The sequence below is a fragment of the Trifolium pratense genome, linkage group LG2, assembly GCF_020283565.1.
Source record: "Trifolium pratense cultivar HEN17-A07 linkage group LG2, ARS_RC_1.1, whole genome shotgun sequence".
NCBI classification, from domain to species: Eukaryota; Viridiplantae; Streptophyta; class Magnoliopsida; order Fabales; family Fabaceae; genus Trifolium; species Trifolium pratense.
This window is the reverse complement of record NC_060060.1, coordinates 46405441-46428352: the sequence shown is the minus strand read 5'-3', so window position 1 is coordinate 46428352 and position 22912 is coordinate 46405441. Positions and strand designations below refer to the sequence as shown.

Below are 22912 nucleotides of genomic sequence, written 5' to 3'. Positions count from 1 at the left end.
AACATGATATAATAGTTATCATGTTTGTTATCCTGTTTGCACCAAACACAAGATAGGATAACTGAGGATAACTGTTATCCTGCTGATATCATATCTTATCCTTATCCTGTTTTATATCCTATCCTATCACTATTCTATCCTGCGCTCCAAACGGGCTCTTATCTTTTTAATTTTGTCCCAAAACTTTAGTTAAAAAATCAATGCACATTTAGTGATACTTTACCATTTTTTTACAAAATTTAAAGCATTAATTAAATATATTTTCTCTTTCTTAATAAAGTAAGGGTAAAAATGATTTTACTTATCATTTTTTAATCTCCGTGCAAAACTCTAAAAAGACTAAAGTTTTGGGACAGAGGGAGAATTTAACATGTGAGCTTGGCTTAATTGACACGACATTACATTATATATATAAAGGGTTGGAGTTCGAACCTCGGTTATTCCAATTATCCACCTTAAGTTTGAATTTCTAGTCACTAAACAAATTGACATAAAAAAATAAAGGCTTAAATATGTTACTAGTCCCTGCAGTTGTAGCATATTTTGGTTTTGGTCCCTGCAATTTTTTTTGTTTGGTATTAGTCCCTGCACTTTGAGAAACTTTGTTTTTGGTCCTTGACATTAGTGAGTCTGTTAAAAAAAAGTGAAAGTTAACTGGAATACCACGTGGCCCAATCATTTTATGCCACTTGGCATGGTAAAATTGTTATTTTAAAATTTAATTAAATAAAATAACAAAATTGATTTATAATTTGTTTTATTATTATTAATTAATATTAATAGAAGAAAGAATAAACAAACACAGATTCCCTTACCAAAAACAAACACAGATCCTCATCCTACCATCGCCCCCCATCACCACCTTATCACCAATCTTCACCATCACCACCTCCATTGTTAATATTATTACAAGTGTTAAGAAGGAGTGTGGGTCTGCTCAACATGAACACCAATAGAAGGTTTTGTGAAAGGGGGAAGAGTGAAACCTTGAGTTTTAAATTGAACGTGAATCGAACTTATAACTTCGAAATTAACTCTAACCGGTTCTTCTATAGCCTCTGCTCGCAAATGGATGAATAAATTTCGAAATTTTGCAGTCCAATTTTGAATGAATTGAAATAGGGTAGAGTGGGTTGGTTCATGATTCCATATGAGTGCCGATGGTTTCTAAATTTGTTGTATTTGAAGGGTTTTGATGAACTATGAGTGGTGGTGATTCGATGAGTTAAGGTAGCCATGATTTTGGTGATGGTGTCTCTATGGTGATGGGGGATTGGTGGGTGGGGCGATGAAGAAGAAGAGACAACCATGATTTTGGTCTTTTTTTTTTCTTTCATTTTAGTCACTAATTATTATTGTTAAAATAATTATAAATAACAAATTATAATTGTGCCACGTGGCATGAAATGATTGGGCCATGTGGCACTCCGTTAACTTTCACTTTTTTTTAACAGACTCACTAATGTCAAGGACCAAAAACAAAGTTTCTCAAAGTGCAGGGACTAATACCAAACAAAAAAAATTGCAGGGACCAAAACTAAAATATGCTACAACTGCAGGGACTAGTAACATATTTAAGCCAAAAATAAATAGTTTATGCAAAGTCCTCATGAGCATAGTTCAGTTTCATGTAAAATGAAGGGACTGTAACCAATAGTTAGTTGGTTCAGTGGTGATTAACGCTAAACTTGATAAAGAGAACCACAGTTTGATCCCCCGCAACTGCGATCGAGAGGAGACTGGAACCACTTGATGCCAGAACTGACTCCCGAACCAGATTAAACTGATGGTGAAAACCAAAAAATTAAAATAAAATGAAGGGACCGTGGTTCAAACTGCGGTACTCCCACTATTTAACCTTAAAAAATGAAATTCTAAGTTTTTGTAAATAAATAAACTTTTATTTTAATTTATAAGTTTTTACAAACAAAAATTGCATCTTTATAAGATGTTTTTTCAGAAATTATCTTGAAAAAGTTATAATAATAAACAACTAGGTTTGGTCTGGTGGTAACGGGTTTGTAGTAGTATGTATAAAGTCTTAGATTCGATCGTCATTGGAAACATTTATAAACCAAATAAAAGAAAAAGTTATAAAAATACATAAAAATTTATTTATTTGCATAACTTATTTCGCATAAGCTAAAAAAATCAAAGAAGAGGATTAATTTTATTAGTGAGTAAAAATATAGGACTAAAATTATGATTAAATATTTTTTTATGGGCTAAACATTTTCTTTTCTTAGTTTAAACACTAATTTTATTTTATTAATTTACATTTCATTCAAACTATTCTTTCGTGATTTTTTTTGGGATTATTCATAAACTTTTTGCTATACAATTTAAAAATCATTATTTTTAAGGGTTGAAAATGTCTTTGGTCACTATAAATATATCTTAAATATCATTTTTATCCCTCTAATATTTTATGTCGCAATTTTTGGTTTATGCCGTATCATTTTAAATTTTGAACTTTTTTCGCAATCATATTTAGTATACTATCAAAATCTCTCTTGTAAATGTTTAATTTTTTAAGAAATTGGATGAATTAAATATGAATTTTTAAGTTTTTTGCGTTAAAAAAAATATATTACGTTTAAAAATTCTAAATTTTTAGGGTGATGTTCTTATAATATTATAAATATGAATACAAAAAAATCATAAAGAAACTTGAAATTACAGAAGATTTTGATTAAAAATTTGAACAAAAAATTGTAACAGAAAATATTTGGAAGAAAAAGTTGTTGAACTTTTTTATAGAACTAAAAACGAAATTCAAAATATTTATATATAAAAAAGTGCGATATGTATTATTATAAGTTTGTCAAGGTAGTTTATGAAAAAATAGTTTATAAAAATACAATTTTTGTTAGTGGAAACTTATAAATTAATATAAAAATTTATTTATTTGCATAAGTTATTTTGCATAAGCTCAAAAATAAGTTATTCCAAACAGACTCTTATACATATAACTTTAAAAAGTTTTGCACTGTCATTATATACAAATTAAATTCAAAATTTTTATTTAGTTGAATTTAAAAAATATATAGGACTAATAATTATTTTATTAAACAAAAATATTATTCTCATAAGCGATGTGAGACTTTTTAACACCACCAACAACAACCATCTATATCACCAACTAAAGTCTTATCACGACGACTTTCACCGCCTTATCATCCAGATCCCAGGTATGGAGAGGATTACCAATACTAGAAAGATTTTTGACAAAATCATTTGAAACGTTCTTGAACCATAGACTCAAATACAACCGTTGAGTTATGACTTATGAGGGGAGGCCAACATATCACCCAAATTGAATCAAGAGCAAACACGCAAAAGAGAAAAACACTATATCTTAACCCAAAATTATAAAGCCATTTTGAGTTTATAAATCATCTCCCTTGTATATTTTATTTAACTTTCAATTTTTCAAATAATGTAAGATTTTAACTCAAGTTTTCTGCACAATTAAATAGTATGATAGACACTAAATTATATTGCTTGTGTATTCTAGACTTCTTTTTATAACTAAAAAAAAAAAGGGAGAGTAGTCTTTCAAGATTTTATTTGATCACAAGACATTGACAAGTCACAATTATTTTTTTTCTTATATGTTTCCTCCCCATATTTGTTTGTTTTGTTCCTTGGATACGTCACAATTTCATTGCTTTTCTTCTTCCCATATTAATTTGTTTTTGTGCCATATTTGGCACAACCGCACCTAGTTTTATTTATTTATCATAAATGTTAAAAAAAGTACAATATTTGTTATAAAATGAGAAAAAAGAAATGTGTATAGATAAAATAATTTTACGAGTCAACTAATTACAATCATATTTTTTACTACATTATCCCATTTAATTAATTTCACTTTCTTAATATGATATGGAATATGGTAAAATTAATTTACACTTACGGTAAGTGTCTTTTAAACTCTTACAAAATAAGTATCGCAACTATTTCATTTTTACACAAATTAATAAAGTTGATTTTGACCAAAAGAAAGTTGATAAATAAAAGATAGTCGGGTTAGTGAGCATGTTTTAAGAGTATATGTTAAAGAAAAAAAATTATAATTAAAATCAAACTTTATTAACCTATGTTTTTAACAAGTGTTTTTAATAAAGTTTGATTTTAATAAAAGATAAAAGATAGTCAGGTTAGTGAGCATGTTTTTGCACTCTTTCAACTAAATTTATTGTTATACAAAAAAAAATGAACAATTATTATTGGTAACAAATTTTGTTTAAATCTGAATATAACAAGGAACAAAATTTCCTATTGTAAAAAAAATGAACAAACTTTCTTTTTTTAAAAAAAAAACTTTGTTAAGTTTTTCAAATATATATATAAAAAATTATTGAAAAATATAAGAATAATTGACAAAGAGTATAATTGACAAATCGTATCCTTAAAACACAAACTGGACTGTTAATTTTTCTTGACAAACTAGACTGTTAATTTTTCTTGACAAACTAGACAGTTAATTAAAAATGCTAAATCTGATAAAACTTGACACTTATAAAAAAACGAAGAGAGTATTATTCATAAAGAAAGAAAAAGATACATACTTCTAACTTATAAGGATATTAGAGTTAAAAATAAATGATTAAAGTTACGTTGAAACTTATGATGACAATTTTTTTTCTCCAAATGTAATACTTGTTATGGAATAGAGGATGTGTCTTGGATTCGGTTTGGTGCTCATGGTCGTCATGGAGAGCAAGAAATCAAGTGTGTATAGAAAATGAGATTATTCCTTAATTTACTCTCACGAATTGCATCGATAACTATATGTTCATTTGCTTAAAAAGTGTTTTCTCAAATATCACGTGAGTTTGGACATTAGAATGGTTCTTTGGAATGCTCATGGTGGAACATGTATGGTCTTGAATGTTGATGGAAGTAGTATCAGTAATTCTGGAGTATTCGGTTTTCGGAGACTTGATTTGGAACTTAGATGGTACGTGAGTACAAGGTTTTTTTTTTGTAATATAGGATTCTTGAACATCCTTCGCGTAGAACTATTGACAATTTATCACGGTATAGTCTTGGCTAGGGAATTGGCCATCAAAGAGTTTTGGTGCTATTCTGATTCTAAGACCGTTATCAAGTTGTTATTTGATCCTTCAATGCTTGACACCACTGCATGCAGCTATTATTTATAATATATTCTAAGAACCGGAGGGTTAAAGTTGTTCATACCCTTCGAGAGGCAACCATTGTGCAAACTATTTAGCCAAGTTTGAAGCACACAACCCTAAAACTTATTCTACTATAATTATTCCATCTAAACTTTCATTTTCTTTCCTTTCCCACTTTGTAACAAAAAAAAAAGATGTATCTACTTTACATGTGGAATGTGTAGACAGTGTAGCTTCTTGTATTGATCACTTGTATTGATAGATAGCTCCCCGTTTGTTTTCTAGTATTTTGGCAAGCTTCTTAGGATGAGTATCTCATGGACTAGTAACTTAGTTAGTTATGTGTTTTTTACTTTTAAAATATAAATACTGTTTTATGGGTTATGATCGATTGACACCAAAATATCAAATTTTAATCTAAAGACTCTAAAAGTTATATATATACCGACAAAAAAAATAGTCAGAGATTTAAGGAACACGGAATGAAAAAAAAAAGTTGCACATTAATAATAAATTGATTTAAGTGACAAAGTCTTTCGATCCCATAAATAAATAGTCAGAGATTTCATTTTTTATTTTTACATGTGGAGAAAATTTATGAGAATTTATCTCGTGTGTTATATTCCAATAGAGATTGCAGGACGGATCTATAAATCAATCAGGCAGGGGCCGAATTTTTTTAATAACAATAAATAGTATATATAAAATAAGATCACTAAATGTTTTTTGACAAGCACCTTAAACAAAATAAAAATTTATGATAAAATAAAGGAAAATGCTAACATGTTAAAAAATTGAATATGATAATTTTGACTCAAAAATTGTGTAATTAATTTTTAAAAATTATAAAAAAAAAATTGCTCTTATCAATACAAAATTTCTATCTTTGAATTTATTAACGTTTCTTATTAGAATACAAGTTAGCAAGACTCTAAAATAGAATAGACAAATATAAATCAGATTAAACATTAAATAAAAAGTTTGTCAAAAAAAAAACATGAAATAAAAAATAAGTAACGAATAATAGGACATGTCGTTACCCATTAGCAATCTCCATAGACATTAATGATCCGTTTGATTTTATGGAAAGAAAGAGAGAAAAAAATTATGAAAACCAATACATGAATTTAGATTAACTTTAGTCTAAATTCATGCATTGATTTGCGTAATTTTCTTTCTTCTCACTTTCTTTCCATATATAGAACCAAACGGACCCTAAAAGCTCATATATTTGAACCCTCACTCCCATAATAAAAAACTAAAACACTCACTCCATCCAGTCACTTATACATAAACATGGCGGGGGTCAGAGTTTGAGGAAGCGCCCTTACTTGCCCCCCTCCAATCTGCCCATGGTCTTTGGTGATCGAACAACCATAATTGTTTTATATTTATAATATGATAAAATGAAAGTTACAAATAGCCAAAATTACACTCGAGGTTGTTTATTTTATATATTTGTAACATTTTATAAAAGACCGGAGGATAATTAAATGGGTAACAGTGCAACAAGTTAAAAAAGACCTAAAAAACTTAAAAAGACCTAACTCTTAGAAATGAGAAACTTAAAGAACCGTTGGACGCATTTGTTATTTATAATATCAATAATATATACTACATATTTATATGATTCATGCTAAACAATGTCACTGTGACATTTAGACAATCTTCAATGGCGGGTACTTATTTTTTAAGTACTATATAGTATCTAATAGTACAATCGTACCAGTGGTGACTCCAATAATAATATTAAGCCTGGGCACAATTTTAATCGCAAATGCACAAATGTTTATTAGTTTAAGGTTTTTGGATTGGAGTTCAATCGGATCAGACCGTTTTTAACTAATATAAATGACACCAACTAGTTTGACACCAATGTTACACCTCTCAATAACGTTTTAACCAATATAAATTTTATAATATATATATATATATATATTTGGAATTTTTAATAATGTATATAAACAAATAAAAGAAAATGAAGTGAAAAAACAAAAAGGTAAAAAAATAAAGGGCACAACTAGGAGTTGAACCCAAGCTCTCTACATGCTCAACTAAAAGTTTGACCACTGGGCCAACACGCGCTAGGTTACATAGAAACAGCTTAATTGATATATATATATATATATATATATATATATATATATATATATATATATATATATATATATATATATTAAAACTAACTTTCGAATTTTCATATTAAAATAAGAACCCTAAAATAAGTGCCCCGGCTCGCCAGGCGACAAAATCGCCCCTGAACCGTACCATCATTGGAACAAAACACAAAATGATACATAATAGGTACCGCTTCTTAAATAAGCATTGATACTCATATATTTCAGTGGGATCAATTTATAATGATATAGAATTATTAGTGTGACCTATTTTAAACTTTTCAAAAAATATTGGGTTGAAGGAATTAAATATTTAATAATAACTATTATTAAAAAATAATAAATAAGTGATATGTTACCTGCACATATTAGACTTAATTAAGTACAAAAAAATAATAGCTTCATTGTGCACCCTCATATTAAACATACCAAAAAAAATTATATTGGTAAAATAACTTTTGTGTTTATATTTATAATTTATCTATATGACTCATGCATACAAACAAATGCTTTTGGTTTGTCCTCACTTGTCTTTGGCAAATAAAGTAGTGGCTGAGACATCACATGGCATGTCATTTTGTGTGATCGATATGCCAGCCTGCATATTTAAGTTAAACTTTCCACCCACTTTTTATGGTTAGTTTTGAGCTTTCTCTATCATGTAGTACCTACAAAATACCGTGCATTTGCGAGATTCTGCAAATTTCTAGTGGATAGACGAGATTAATATTATAAAATTAATATTATAAAAATGATAAAGTTGTTTTTTTTTTTCCTTTAAAGACCGAGGTCATTTAGACTTGGAAATAAACTATGAGAGGGGTTGTTCCCTTAAGACTGGGAAAGACCGTTGTTTGATGTGAAATTGTTTGGTAAGGATGGTAGTCGAGATTGAGGTTTTATATGAGGGGTGATCATGAAAAGAATTGTCAGGGAGGTTGAGTTAATGCACCTGCTTCCTCGACTAAGAGATCCTTAAAGTGAGTTTCTTCTACTACGATCATACATGGGTATTGTAAAAAAAAAATTTGGCCTCATGACGTGTCAACCAATTCACATGAAATTGTAAGACAGCTATTTTATTTGATAAAGAATTTAAATTGTATATGTATGACTTTTAAATTGTTTTGCATAAATTATTGGCAACAGACCAAAATTTTCAAAATCACACCAAATAACTCTAAAATCCTTCATATATTCATAGTAAGGACTTGGGGGCAACAATTATGGACTTGCTAAAGTTCAATATACTAAAAGGTCCACATTAACGGATAGGTTTTCCACGTGGCTCTTAATGACCACAGAATGAAGCTCTATTACTCCAATACATGTTACCAAATACTGAATAAATGATACTTCAAGAGATATTTGTGACTGATTTCATGCACATGGAGGACCCCACCATACGGTTAATCCTAAAAATTCGACTAATTTATAAGCATTCATGCATTCACTCTCAAGGTACACATTCTATCTCAATTTAGCACTTTCTCTTACCTCATTCACATATTGACTTGAGCTCTAGAGTACTAACATTGTTGCAGATACCTTTTTTCCCCATTGATACGAAGATTCCTCCATTTACCATAAAGTTTAGATCTGACATATCCACCTTCACCCTCAGAACATTCTCCTTTGAGCACTTAGTTAAAAATGTAGTGTGGGAGAATTTGATCATGAAACAATCTAAGATGATAAAGGACTTCAAAGCTTTGAGTTTGAGATTTGAACCGCAGATAGGAACGTCACACTTAGAATGGTTAAGATAACAAGCAATTTGTTATAGAGCAAATTAGGAAGGATCAAGAATATGAATAATTCCTTAAGAAAAGAAAGTTCATTATTGCTCGAGGAACATGAAAAGATTTCAGAGAAGAAAATGGAATTTGAGGAAGTTGATAATGGAAAAAGGGCATAATAGTAAGTTATGTATTCATGTATTCATCTCAGAACTAACTAGATGTACCAAGATTTAAAGAAGATAATTTGATGTTTTTTTAAGAAGCTAAATAAGTCCATCCAAATTAGTACCAGAGAGAATCGAGCCTGAGACCTTAAGGAGGAGCACACTTTCAGGTCTCAAGTCAATACCACCAGACCAAATCGAGTGGGTTAGATGATTTGATGTTTGAGAATAAAGAATAATGTTGAATTTGTGTATGTCTCTCTAACTTGCCAAAAGTCAAAGTCAGAACATCGTGAACTATCATAAATATTGCTACAACCTTTGAAGATACCCCTTTGAAAGTGGGGGAGCATCTCTATCTCTATATATGTGATGACTCTCATGATAAAACCTAGTTGTGACATTTGAAGTTAGGGTTTAGTGAAGAGCTTTGGTTGAGTTAGCTAAACAAAGTTTGATACGATCTTAAAAATTGAACAAACTATAATTTTGTGATAATTGAATACTTGACCAACAATATAGAATAAAGTTTGGGAAGAGTAGACATAATTCTAGTAGTCCGCTTGGATATGTTCACTAGGATCTTTAGAGTCCGACAAGGATAGCTACTCATGGGGTGGTTTCTATCTTTCACTAAGATTGATGACTTCTCCAGAACATAATGAGTTCAAATTTTGAAACATAATAGTAAACTTTGTGCTTATTAGGATTTAAATTTTGTATCCAATATATGTTAGAGTATCAAACTGTTTCATATAAATTGTTATCATCAAAACTTAAAATTAAAGATCAATATTTTCAAACCATTTTGATTCACATTATGAGTCGTGTTATTCGAGAGTTTTGCAAGTGAAGCCATTTTGTGGGGCGTCTGAGACAACAAGTTTATAAAAATATGCGTATTCTGATAGTTTGTGCAACTTTTGAGGAAGATTCTTGGATAATACTTAGACAAAAAGAACGAATTATTCGGGCATCAAAACCTAAGAATTCAGAGTTTTTCAGTGTATATCTAAGGTTGAGAAAACACATAAAAAACACTCTAGTTAGTGACTTGAATTTTTGTGGTTAATGAAAGTCAAAGTAGTTAAGGGTTATGCAGAGGCATAACTAAATGGACATTTATTTGCGATTACAAGTTTCCAAATGATGAACCCAAATTGCAATTATACATAGGGTATTATTTTAGAGAAAAAAGAATATGCATCGACAGTGTAAAATAATTTTATACTGTAAACTAATACCAACCATGTTTTCCGCCACATCACCCCATTTCACCCTACTTTCTTGATATGACATGTCAAAATGATAGTTGTTTATTGGACGATCGTGTAAAAAAAATTTATATCGTCAATGCATATCCATTAAACTCATTATTTTATATAGGTAGTTTATTTCAAAATAAATCATCTAAAACTAGATTATATAGTAATTTTTTTAACAAACCAAAATGATATATATATATATATATATATATATATATATATATATCAAATTACACCGCTCAATAACGCTTTAATAAATTCAAATTTTACAAAATCCACCGTTGGATTGAAAGCTTATATCGTATAGATCATCCATGTTGAATTTTACAAAAATCTAAAATCGTTTGATATGTTATTGAGACCGATGAAGATTAATGGTTTATGTGTTTTTATTGAATACCGTTAATCTTGATCTATCTCAAAAACATATCAAACGATTTTAGATTTTTATACAATTCAACATATATGATCTATACGATATAAGCTTTCAATCCAACAGTGGATTTTGTAAAATTTGTATTCGTTAAAGCGTTATTGAGCGGTGTAACATTACTCAAATGTTACACCGGTGTAATTTGATCCCTCCCCATATATATATATATGAGATACTTCAAGTGAGAGGAGTGTCTTATTGTGAGAGATGAGAGGAATTAATATTAGCCTTTGGATTAAATTTAACGGATCAGATTAAAAAGGTTCACCTTAAAGTAAATAATATTGCCATTTGCTTCATCTCTACCCCTTCATCGTTTCAGTTATCTCAAATAGAGACGCTCGGTTTCTTCAACAACGACTATTAAAATACGGTTGACGACAACAGGACGCCGTTACGGCGGCGATGGACTTTTTAAAGGGGTCGTCCATCTTCTCTCTCTTTAGAATAACCTTACAATTGCATAAAGCTTCTTTTTTGTATTCAATAATTGCATAAAGCTTTTTTTTTTTGTATTCAATTGCAGAAAGGTTTTGCCCATTAGTATGTGGAAATCTGCTTAGATTGCCATGGATCCACTATTGAGGTTTGACCATTAAAAATGAAATCAAACCATTCATTAACTCAAAGTTGGAACAACGATTTTTGAATAGCCCAGCTAAATCAACCACATGCCTCTTATATATCTAATTGAAAAATTTGTGGAACAATTGAAAGGTTACTTACTGCGTTCCATGAATTGGGTGCAAGTAATCCAAAAGAGAGGTCGGAGAGAGAAGACAAGACAGAGATAGCCTGCAGTAGTGCATAAAAGTGGAATTTAATCTGAACCATTGATTTACATACTATGGTTTATATTTGCTCCTCCCATCTTTCACAATAAGACACTCCGTCCCAAAATATAAGAACCAATTGATCACTGCACGTACACCAATACATAACTTTGATTACGAATATTTTTCATTGTGCATTAATAAAATATAGAAATGTGATACCATGATATGACATGATGACATAATAATGTGGTAATTTGTACCAAAATAAAAAAATAATGTGGTCAAAGTGGGTACGTACATTATTATGTACTAAAAGTGGGTATACACTAATTAAGGGGCACGGATGCATGTTTGTGTTTTTAGATTTAGAAAATGAGACTAGATTTGTCGTCCTATATATATTTGTGGTGTACAAATTTTTTTATTCAAAATTATGCCGATGAACACATCCAAAAACAATTATTACACCGACATTGTTTGAAAGTATGCTTTTGAAGTATAAAAAAGTATGCTTCTAAAATTGAGTTTAATTGTTGTGCATTATCCATATAAATTTTTACATATACATTCATCAAATAATATATTAATATATTATGTAATATTTTAATCACGTGTAATATTTTAATAGCTTGTATTAATATAAACTTTTTTTTTTGAAGGAACACCACCAATTGTTGAATTAAGAATTAAAAATATTTGAAGGCTTTTATCATATACTTGAAACTTTTTATATAGATATACATTTTTTGGGTACAATTTTATAGATATACATTAACATATCAACTTCGATCAACTACTAATTGAACTTGTGACTAGGTGGTCAATGACGCAGATCCTTAAGCATAGATATTTCGTTTTATTTTTGTAGTTATTTTTGTTGGCATGGATATGTCATTTTATGTTATTAATTTGAATGTTGTGACCTGTGAAACCTCGATACTCCAAAAATGACGAAGTATCGTGTCCGATACGTACTCAATATCGATACTCGTCTGATACTCTCTGATACATGTATCGGAAAAGTATGTAAAATTAATACTATTTTTTTTAAAAAAATATAACCGATACGTGTTGGATACTTCTCCGATACACGTATCGGAAAAGTATCGGACAATTAATGTTCTTTGATGATGAAAACGTAGAAAATGAGACTAATACAATTCGTGTTTTCTCTTAAGTATTGAATATTAGAGTATTTTTGGGTAGTATGTATTTTTTTTATAAGCAATTGTTAGTATATTATATTGTTATGTTAGTTATTCTCCTTGTCAGGACTTGAACCCCGGATCTCCAACTCCTTAACTTTTAGTTCAACTAATTAATCAGTTAAGTTACCCATCACACTCCCCTTTTTGGATAGTACTTAACTTAGGGGGTGTTTGTTTCATGATTATAAATTTATTCCCAGGAATGTGACTTTGGGAATCTTTAATTCCTATGTTTGTTTCAAGTTTTAAAAAATTATGCCTAGGAATTTTTTATTCCTTGGAATATAAATTACACATGACTTTCCCACTTTTCATTCCCATGTTAAATGGTGGGAATTTTATATTCCCATGGGAATAAGAGGTAACCACCCATAACTCCCCACTCTCCCATTGTTTTTAACTCATTTATTTTTTTTTATTTTAATATTTTAAAATGTTAATTGAATTTATTTTAAAAATGTTCCAAGGAACTTTATTTATTTACCAAACACATTGATAGGAATAATACTCCCAGCAATAATGTTCCAAGGAATAATAATCCTAGGATTATAATTTTAATCCCCGAAACAAACACACCCTTAAGATATGATATTATTACTTGTTTGCTCAATTTGAGTAGTTTGAATGTAAATTTTTTATCATTATTGATTTTAGTTATGTCTGTGTATTGTGCATTTTTATATATTTAATTTTATATTTAATTTTTAAATAACGTATCGCGGCCGTATCGTATCGAGAATTTTGAAAAAATTTCCGTATCGATGTCGTATCATATCGGTATCATGTCACATATCAGGGCTTCATAGGTTGTGACCTTGTTCACTAATTTATCATTTTCATTTTAAGCAATATTAAACTTGTATATCTACTTTTTTTTAACAGTTGTATTTTTATTTGATGTATTATATCAATTTGAATGAACGAATATATTTTAATTTTATACGGGAAAAAAAAGTACAAAATTGGATTTAAGTATAAAAATGGTAAATTCGTAGATTACACAAATAGGTAGAATGACAAAAAAAAAATTCTCTTCCTTCTTAGCTTGTCAATGTAACCATGATTTGATAGATCGATATAATAGTCAAGAGCAAGTCTGAAGCTTAAAATTGTATCGTTTTATTCTATGTATATCTTTATCCTGATAGTGGAGTGATTTTTAGATGGTATTATTTGGCTGTTTAACTACATGTTTGAATGGAATATTTTTGATAAAAAAAGAAAAGAAAAGAAAATAGAATGATATCGAAAAGAAAATAAATTCATACAAACACTAGCTGATCCAAGTAGTCAGTGTTTACCAAAAAAAGGAGCTAAGTACTAACATCAACACACAAAGTTGTAGATAAATAAGCACACTATAGGAAACACCATACCACAATACCTTAGTAATGTAGGAATATCCATAAAAAATTGAAGGGATAAAAATAGAAAAAGGTGGTTTCTGCATTATGCAAACAAGAGCCAGCAGAATTCACTCAAGAGGACAAAAAAGAAAGTAAATAGTGTAGACAATCTATCTGTTCATATACAGTTCCAACTTAATTCTCCTGAAACTGATGGTCACACTGCTTGCATTTGTAGTAAGTAGTTTGCCCTTCATCCGCGGATCTCATCTGAAATTAGCAAGATTTAGATACATGAAATTGGAGTACTAAATAAGCTTCAAATTAAATTGGTAAAACTTCATTATCAAGTCTAGTAATACCTGTTTGGTAAAATAGGAAGCTACACCAAAACCACATTTCTCACATGTCTTGTTGCACTGTAAAGAAACATTACATTAAAACATGTAAATATCTGCTTAAAGATCATGCCATTAAATATATATTGCAGGATGCATAATTACCGTAGACTCTTTCATCTCCATATCTTCAATTTGACTGATTCCAAGTTCTCTTCTAATTTCCTGTTCAGTTAACCACAAAGTACACAAGGATCATTTGCCAATAATCGATAATATGTGAATATGTAGGACCTGGATTGCCTGCTGTTGCTTCACACAGCAAGCAATCTTGGCCGTCCAAAAGCAATCAGACGGTTCTGATCAACCAGTGTAGTTTAAACACAGTTTTAATCTCAGCAATCAGACGATCGATAATGACTACTGTGTCAACGCAGTTACAACAGCTATTCCTTCTCCGAGTATGTATGTGCTTAAAATCACATCACAATTATTTCTATATTGACATCAAATCCTAAACCTAGGTTGATATTTCAAAAAGCCTAATTATTTATTCATACTTCTAAAACGGTGGTATTTATTTACTCCATATACCACCAAGACAAAATAAATCATGGTGTCTTTTACTTGCATGTACCAAAAAATACAGTTTATCACAGATTCATGAATTATATGTGCCTAAGTCATAGAGGAATTGGACATAATCATGTTCATCTAAATACACTGGCACTGAACATAGTTAATATATGATAAGAGAGGTATTGTGACTCTGTTCAAAAAGGGTTAGTCACCAGAAAATAGAGAAGGAAACTAGAATTAGAAGAAAAAGTTTAGAGCAATGTTTCTCTACTATTTTCATTCATCTCTCATCAATATATTTTGCCTACATTTTTTGGATCCATTGCCATGTGTGCCGAGGATATAATAAACAAGAAGAGAATTACTCTATAAGAACAACAGAAATAACATCGTGGAACAAAAATAATTAGAACTAGTAGTCAAGATTAATGTACCCTCTACCCAAACACCAAGTCACTCAATGCACATATGAATATACCCTCTGCCCAAACACAGTCACTCAATCGTAGGAACTATAAGCCAAAGTGATAGAACATAGTGATATAATCATATGCTAGGAGATGGCAATAACATGTTTAAACTGATCAATAAAAATAAGATCTGCAAAACCATACCTCAGCATAAACTGTGTAACTTATTTCCCTATCTTTAATACCTGAAGAAGACAGGACATTTACTTAGGATAATGCATAATCGGATTTCTAAACACAAAAATTAGTTCAATTGAACACAATATGCACTCATTCACAACAAAGTATTTACTATACATGCAAGGACATTACATTCTTTCATTCAGAAGCACCATAAAAGTCTACTCTGCCTGATGAATCATAAAATAGCTTTCGAAAAGTCTTACACAGGACACAAATCACAAAAAGGAATAAAGAACGGAAGGGAGAAACAAAATACTGGTGTACCACTATGCCAATGGAATACTAAAAGTAGATAGATTTATAAATTACAGCCGATCATATCATTAACATAAAACCATCACAAAGATATCTTGCAAAAACATAAGCATTAATTAGATAAGACATTTTATTACAAGTTAACCAGGGCACACAATTTGTTAAAAAAAATATGTATTATTATAGAATCATTCAACTCAAAACAAATCAAATAAACCTTTGGAAACTAATTTGTCTGAAAGCATATTGCAGAATAAAGGGAAATCTGTCCCTAGATCCTGACCAGAGCTGAGCTCCGATAGGTAGCTTAAAGCTCCCTATTCATACTAACTGAATAACAATTTCTAAGATAAGTTCTCTACCCTCCTTCACACTCCTTATATCATGGAAACAGTTAGTAGCTCTCAATACTCTGTCCTAGTCACCACATTCTCCTCAACCACTAATTACTATCTTAACCCTTCTAGAATATACCTTCCCTTCCTTGGGACCACTTGACCTGTAATTCACTAGCTCCGTGTTTGACTGTGGTAAATTCACCTCAGTCCTATCAATACCGTTTCCCTTCAACACTCTTCTACCCATTCTTAGGCCCATTAGTAACTTGTTGGATCAACTGTTCTTCTATACCTAGTAAACAAGGTTTGGGATCTAACAGAATCCTGGCTCGTGCATAATATATGCGATGTCCTTGCCAACTTATCTATGCTCACGGGGACAATTTAGGTTCATTTTAACGTCAATGTTGTGACCTTTTATGTTCAAGATGTGTCTATATTATGTCTATATACCATGTTAGACCCATATAAGTCGATATTATATTAAAAAACTGTCCGGATTAAAACAAAACAGAAATTTTTTGGGATGAAATATGTGATTTTTTTACCGATCAAAACAAAAATTCCCTAAAATTCACTAATTTTACAGGACAAAAAGCATATTTAACCCTTGTAAATAAGAGAAAGCAAGCAAGGTGTAGCATACACATGTTCTGAACCATGCCCTTTCAATATAAGAACACTATTTTGTTTCATTATTCATCATCAAACCATACAAGGGACAAGCCTAACAAGTGTAATAATGAAAGAAAAACAAGCATACATATAATTTGAAGAAGCAAAAAAAAAAAAAAAGTGTACCTTCTAAGCCTTTCTTGGTTTTGCACAAGGGGCATTGTGCATAATGAATTGAAGGATAATGAAGCTTTGTCCCACACAAATGACAGAATAAGAAATCACGACCACGTGAATAAAACGACATTAATTGTGTTGAGAGTGTAGAGAGTTAAACCAACTGAAAAAAAACGCAAACTAACAAGTGAGCAAGGTTGTTAAAGAAGAACAATCTTTGGTAATGCTACCCATATACCTACATATATATATTATTGCTTGTATCATAGCATAACTGAGAAGAAATTAAATTGTAAAATATAATTCAATAAATGAAAAGGGTTTGAGTTAAGAGAGTAGAAATACAGAAAGTGTGATTGATGTCAATTGGCAAACGAATGAATTAGGGTAAATAAATTGAATTGAATAATATGAAATTGGTAGTTGGTTAGAATGAGAACCAATGATTCTTCATTGTTTTCTGGTGAAAAATCAAGAGGATTGGAATGGAAAGAAGACGTTGACAGCCAACAACATGATAGTGAAGATGAAGATAGTGAAATGAACGGCCGGAGATTGATAGTTTTAGGGTTACCTGCAAATAGTGAGATGTGTTGCCAGAGAGAACGGCCGAAGACGTGGTGGCGCTCAGAGAAGGAGAGAGGATAGAGGCAGCGGTCGTTTTAGGAGAAGGTTAGTGCGCAATTTATATAGCCGAAGGAGAATTTTATTTTAATAGAAACCGTGCGCAATTTATAGGTTAGAGATGAAGTAGGATTTGAGCCTAAAAAACAATTAGTTCACCCGGAACATTATAATAGAATGATGAATGTATTTGGTCTATATTATTGATTATATATATTTAACATTCAATGAATGTAAAAAGTAAATTTCTTCTTGTAATAAGAACAGGAGGGAGTACATTAGTGATCAAAGTTATGCATTGACATATGTGCAGAAATCTAAAACGACACTTAAAAATGAACGGACGAAGTATATTCTTTTTTGATTTTACAATTACTAAATTGTTCTTCGTGAAATGATATATTTGTAGTTGATTTTTTGGATTCCAACTAATATATGATTATTGTAATTTGAGACCGTCCTATAATTTTGTGTTTCTTCCCTTCTTTTTTTTTCATAACATGTAGAAAATAAATACCTACATGCTCTTAATTTGGATAAAACTCAATATACATTAAACTATTGAGCTGTAATCATTATAAAGACAAATTTTCGGATCATTTTTAAAAGATGCTACAGGTTAGGGGTATAATTGGACCGATTTAGATTGGTTTTTTTGGTGAATATAATGTCTGAACCAATGAACTTTCGAATGGTTTGGTTCGGTTTTTGGTGTTTTTCAAAAATGAAACTGAACTAAACTAGTTGGTTTGATTCGATTTGGTTCAGATACTTTAATCGGTTTGCAGCACTTTTTTTTCGATGTATTCTCTGCTATTATTTTTTATCCGCTATATTTCCTGCTATAATTTTTTCAGTTACACATAACACTTGGTGTAATCAATTATCATCATATCATACAACATGTATAAAAGAAAAGACAATGGTTCTAGGCTACTTGAAAAAACAATGGTTTTCAAACGCATGTTTAATTCAAACAAAGTTGACAAAATAGAAACCATATGTTTTCAAATACAAAATACAATCTATATGTCGCCAATAACATGGTGTGGGCTGAACTAAATAAATAAATATATGATTAATAATATACTTATTGGTTCGATTAATAATTTACTAAAACCTGAAATTGCACCGCCTGAATGTGGGAGAAAGATTGTGCGCGCACATTGGTGAATTTTTGCGTGGTATTCACTCGCAGTTTCGCACTATTTAGCATCTCTCTAATTTTAATTTGTGCTATGTTTACAATTCATTACACACGCGTATATGAATTTATCTGTGCTCTAAAATTTTACATCTATTCCAATACTAACCTTGGTGTATTAATTTATCATTGTCTATTGTAATATAGAGAATATATCACTCTAATTAATGCATAACTTTGTAATGGATTAATTTGATACAATTTAATAAGGGTAGAAATGAAATTGTAAGAATAAATTTAATGATTGTTTCTTATAAAAAGAGCCAATTTTTTTTTCTTTCAAATTGTTCTTTATAATTTGTCAAAAAAAAAAATTATTCCTTGTAAAAAGGACCGGAGAGGGTATAAAACCAACTCCAAATGACATGTTAAATGAAATTAACGTTTTGAAATGAAATATATCAGAAATGAATAATATGATTAATGAAAATAAAGTTACCTGAATAAAATAAACAACTACTAAGTTTGGTCTAGTGGTAAGAAGTTTGAGTAGTACGTTATAGGTTATAGGTTCGATTTCCAGCTCATTATAAACAAAAAAAAAACCAGAAAATAAATTAATTGAGCAAATATATAATTTGACAAAAGAGAAGTGCAAAATTGGATGAACTTGAGTACCTATTTAACTTAACCTAAGTATTTCCCTCAAATTAAATGTCTAAAAAGCTAAGAAAATAAAAAAATAAAAAATATTTAAACATCCATAGTTGTTCTTTGTTGTTGTATAACAAAAACAGAAGCTTTACCACCAGCATCAGTAGAAACCAACAAATCTCCCAAAACACCAAGTTCAGAATACTCACTCCATTGCAACAATCCAGAAGTTTGAGGAGTTTCAACACCAGCTTGTCTCCCAACAACAATCAAGTCAAATTCAGTGGCCAAAGACCTTATAATCAATGCTGTTTCTGGTCCATCTTTCACTGTTCTCTCAACATATTTAACACTAACATTACCAATCTTATTCTTTGTCTTAATTTCATCCAACAGTTCATTATCAAGTTTATTCTCCCAACCACTTCCCTTCGAATCATCGTCAACATCATCATCGCAGGACAAGAATCGAACCACTGTAAGTTTCACATGTGGATTCTTAGTCATTCTCTTTGTGAAAAAAAGTGCTTCTCTATCATCTTTCCCACCTATAAATATCAAACACACTTTATATGGTGTTTCGGGTGAAAAAATATGTGTCATTTGTGCTCGTTCGATTAAAACACCAACAGAACATGGTGCTCTTTCCAGAACTCTATAGTTTATGTCCCTTAATGACTCGTCTTCAAGCTCGACTGAGTTACCATCACAAGACCATTGTCGATGAAAAGGAAGAATAATAAGTGATGTAAAGTTATCGAGTGCTAATGTGCAAATGTCGTCGTACATCATTTCTGGTGGTGAGATAGCTGTGAATGCATTGACAACTAAACAATCTTGGAACTCTCTTTCGAAACTTCTAAATGATTCAAGTAACTTATCTGCCATTGATGTGTCTGAATTTGATTTATTCTTTTTTTGAAGATTATGAGAGATGAAAATTGGTGAAGCTCTTCCTATTAATTCCACGAGTTGAAGTGCATAAGTACATATTGGTTCTTCTTTTGTTGGATATGTTGCTTCTAGAAGATTTATTGTTGCAGGAATGTTGTTTGGTCTATGAATACATGCTAAAACTCGAAATTCTGAGTTACTTTTTAGATCTGCTATGTTTCTCTTTATGTAACCTGCGTATTTCTTTGTTGGATCGTACATATAACCCAACATCATTGGAATCAATGTTGAGTTTACTATGATGCATATCATCAATAATGCAAAGATGTTACCTGGTAGACCCTGCATTCAAATAATAATTAAGTAAATACAAGTTAGTAGTTTTTCGCTTATATAAAAAAAAAAATCAGAGTTAGTTATGAGATGATAAAATGCTTACTTTGGAATCTCTGACCAAAGAGAAAGCAACCATTTCAACAAAGCCTTTGGAACTCATAATCAAAGATAAGCAAATAGCATCGTTCCATGGCATCCCATTGCGTAAAGGAATTATCATACAAGCAACAAATTTGGTAACAACAATGACTTGAACAATAACCAAAGTTTGTACCATAAAATAATCAACACTTCCATCACTTTGATTTCTCCAAATCAACAAGTCTTTCAAATCTACCCTCATACAACATGTGGTCACAAAAATGGGGAAGAAAATCTCATTAACAAAAGTATCGATTTTTTTGACAATAGCTGTGCCTAATGGAGGTCCTTCTGGAATAGCCAAACCCAATATAAATGGTCCAAAAAGTGCAAAGAATCCAAATCTATATGAAGCATAGCCTGTAAACAAAGTTAGTGTGAGTATACTATAGACATAGTTATCACTCACATGCGAACCTTCTGGTGTTTGTTTTATAATCCAAAACATCGCTGGTCGAATAATGAATATAACCAAGAGTATATACAAGATAGCAGCCAAAGCACAAAGCATAGCATTCACTTCACCACGCTCTTCACGTAATTTAGAAATTGTTATCATTGATGCTAAGAACACATTGAAAAGCTCACTAACTAATGATGCTGATAGACCAATTCGGCCCAATTCTGAATTGAGAATCTTGAGATCACTTAAAGTTGAGGAAATGACAGGAAAAGGGGCCATACTAAACAATCCAATGATAGCTCCAAGGAGTCTTACTTGCAAATCTGTTAGGTATTTTGATGAGTAGGAATTTAGAACAGCCATGCCACATAAATATGGAGCTATTATACCAATAACTCCTATGTTAGTGACACCACTTCTAGTTTTGTGGACTACACTCATTTCTGTTTTAACACCAATGTAGAATAGGAAGAGCATGTACCCAAACATTGAAATTAGTCCTAGATTTTCTTGTGAATCAAAGTAGAACAACATCTTCATTTTTCCAGTCCATGTTTTATTGAATGTAGCTGCAAAGATTAGACCAACCTACATATATATAACAACAATTAGAGCATGTATTAGCCATCGATGCAATGGAATGCAAACACAGACATATAAACTGATTGAATGTAACTATATGTGTTTGTGTCTAGACAAACATATTTCAAACATCAGACACGTCTTCCATAGACATGTATTGGACATCTTCGTTATAAATTATATATGAAAAAACATGTTATCACATATATTAGTATATGAAAAAACAACAACAAAAACAATGATCATGTTTGTAATATAACATGTTATAACATATACTATATATGAACGAACAATGACAATATATACATGAACATAATTGGACTTACAATGCTCATAGATGTGAACCTGGGGATTCCAAAACGACATAATATAAATTTGAAGAAAAGAGTTCCAAAAAAGATCAAACACATCTGCATTTGCAACAGAGGCAAAGAATTTTCTAAAAACAAACGATTATCGGTCATGTCCTTCCATGGTCTCTGCGAATTTACCCGCGGAGGCAGGTATACGCATGTTCTTAATTGAGCAATTGTATCATTATGTTCAGAAGACATGTTTTATCAACTACAAATGTTAATTATGTTCTTTAATTAATTGTCTTCTATTAATTAAATTAACAAGAGAAAGGAAAATTCATCATTATAAAGAAAGTTCAAATGCAAAAAAGTTATGTTTTGTTTTTCGTTGTACATATTGACAATCTCCAGCAAATAGTAGTCAAAGACAACTAATAAGGTAACTCTGTTTTGTTCACCAAGTTGAGTTTCATTACTAATAATATATAAAATTGTATTGTGGATTTTTCTGTATATATTTTACAATTGTTGCTGATTAATGCGTTTGCTTTGACAAAATGCTAAATATAGATAATTAGAAATAAACTAAACTTTGTTACCGTCAAAAAATAAACTAAACTTGTTTACCAAAAAAAAAGATATAAACTAAACAAAACAAATTATTTCTATGATCAAACACAACACC

The 22912-nt window shown here is 30.5% G+C and overlaps 2 protein-coding genes across 2 annotated transcripts; both read right to left on the bottom strand.

Annotated features, from left to right (window-relative positions):
- Nucleotides 1-14092: 14092 nt before the first annotated feature.
- Nucleotides 14093-17881, bottom strand: LOC123905883 (DNA-directed RNA polymerase I subunit RPA12-like). The gene is made up of 6 exons (XM_045955662.1): nucleotides 17728-17881; nucleotides 17163-17316; nucleotides 15730-15770; nucleotides 14702-14761; nucleotides 14561-14617; nucleotides 14093-14468 (listed from the first exon to the last, which is right to left on the bottom strand). The coding sequence occupies exons 2-6, from the start codon at nucleotides 17281-17283 to the stop codon at nucleotides 14394-14396; spliced, it is 354 nt and encodes a 117-aa protein (XP_045811618.1). The 5' UTR covers nucleotides 17284-17316; nucleotides 17728-17881; the 3' UTR covers nucleotides 14093-14393.
- A 1793-nt stretch (nucleotides 17882-19674) lies between these two features.
- LOC123904807 (cation/H(+) antiporter 4-like) lies at nucleotides 19675-22485 on the bottom strand. Its single transcript, XM_045954420.1, has 3 exons — nucleotides 22423-22485; nucleotides 20909-21937; nucleotides 19675-20811 (listed from the first exon to the last, which is right to left on the bottom strand). The coding sequence occupies exons 1-3, from the start codon at nucleotides 22483-22485 to the stop codon at nucleotides 19675-19677; spliced, it is 2229 nt and encodes a 742-aa protein (XP_045810376.1).
- Nucleotides 22486-22912: the final 427 nt, after the last annotated feature.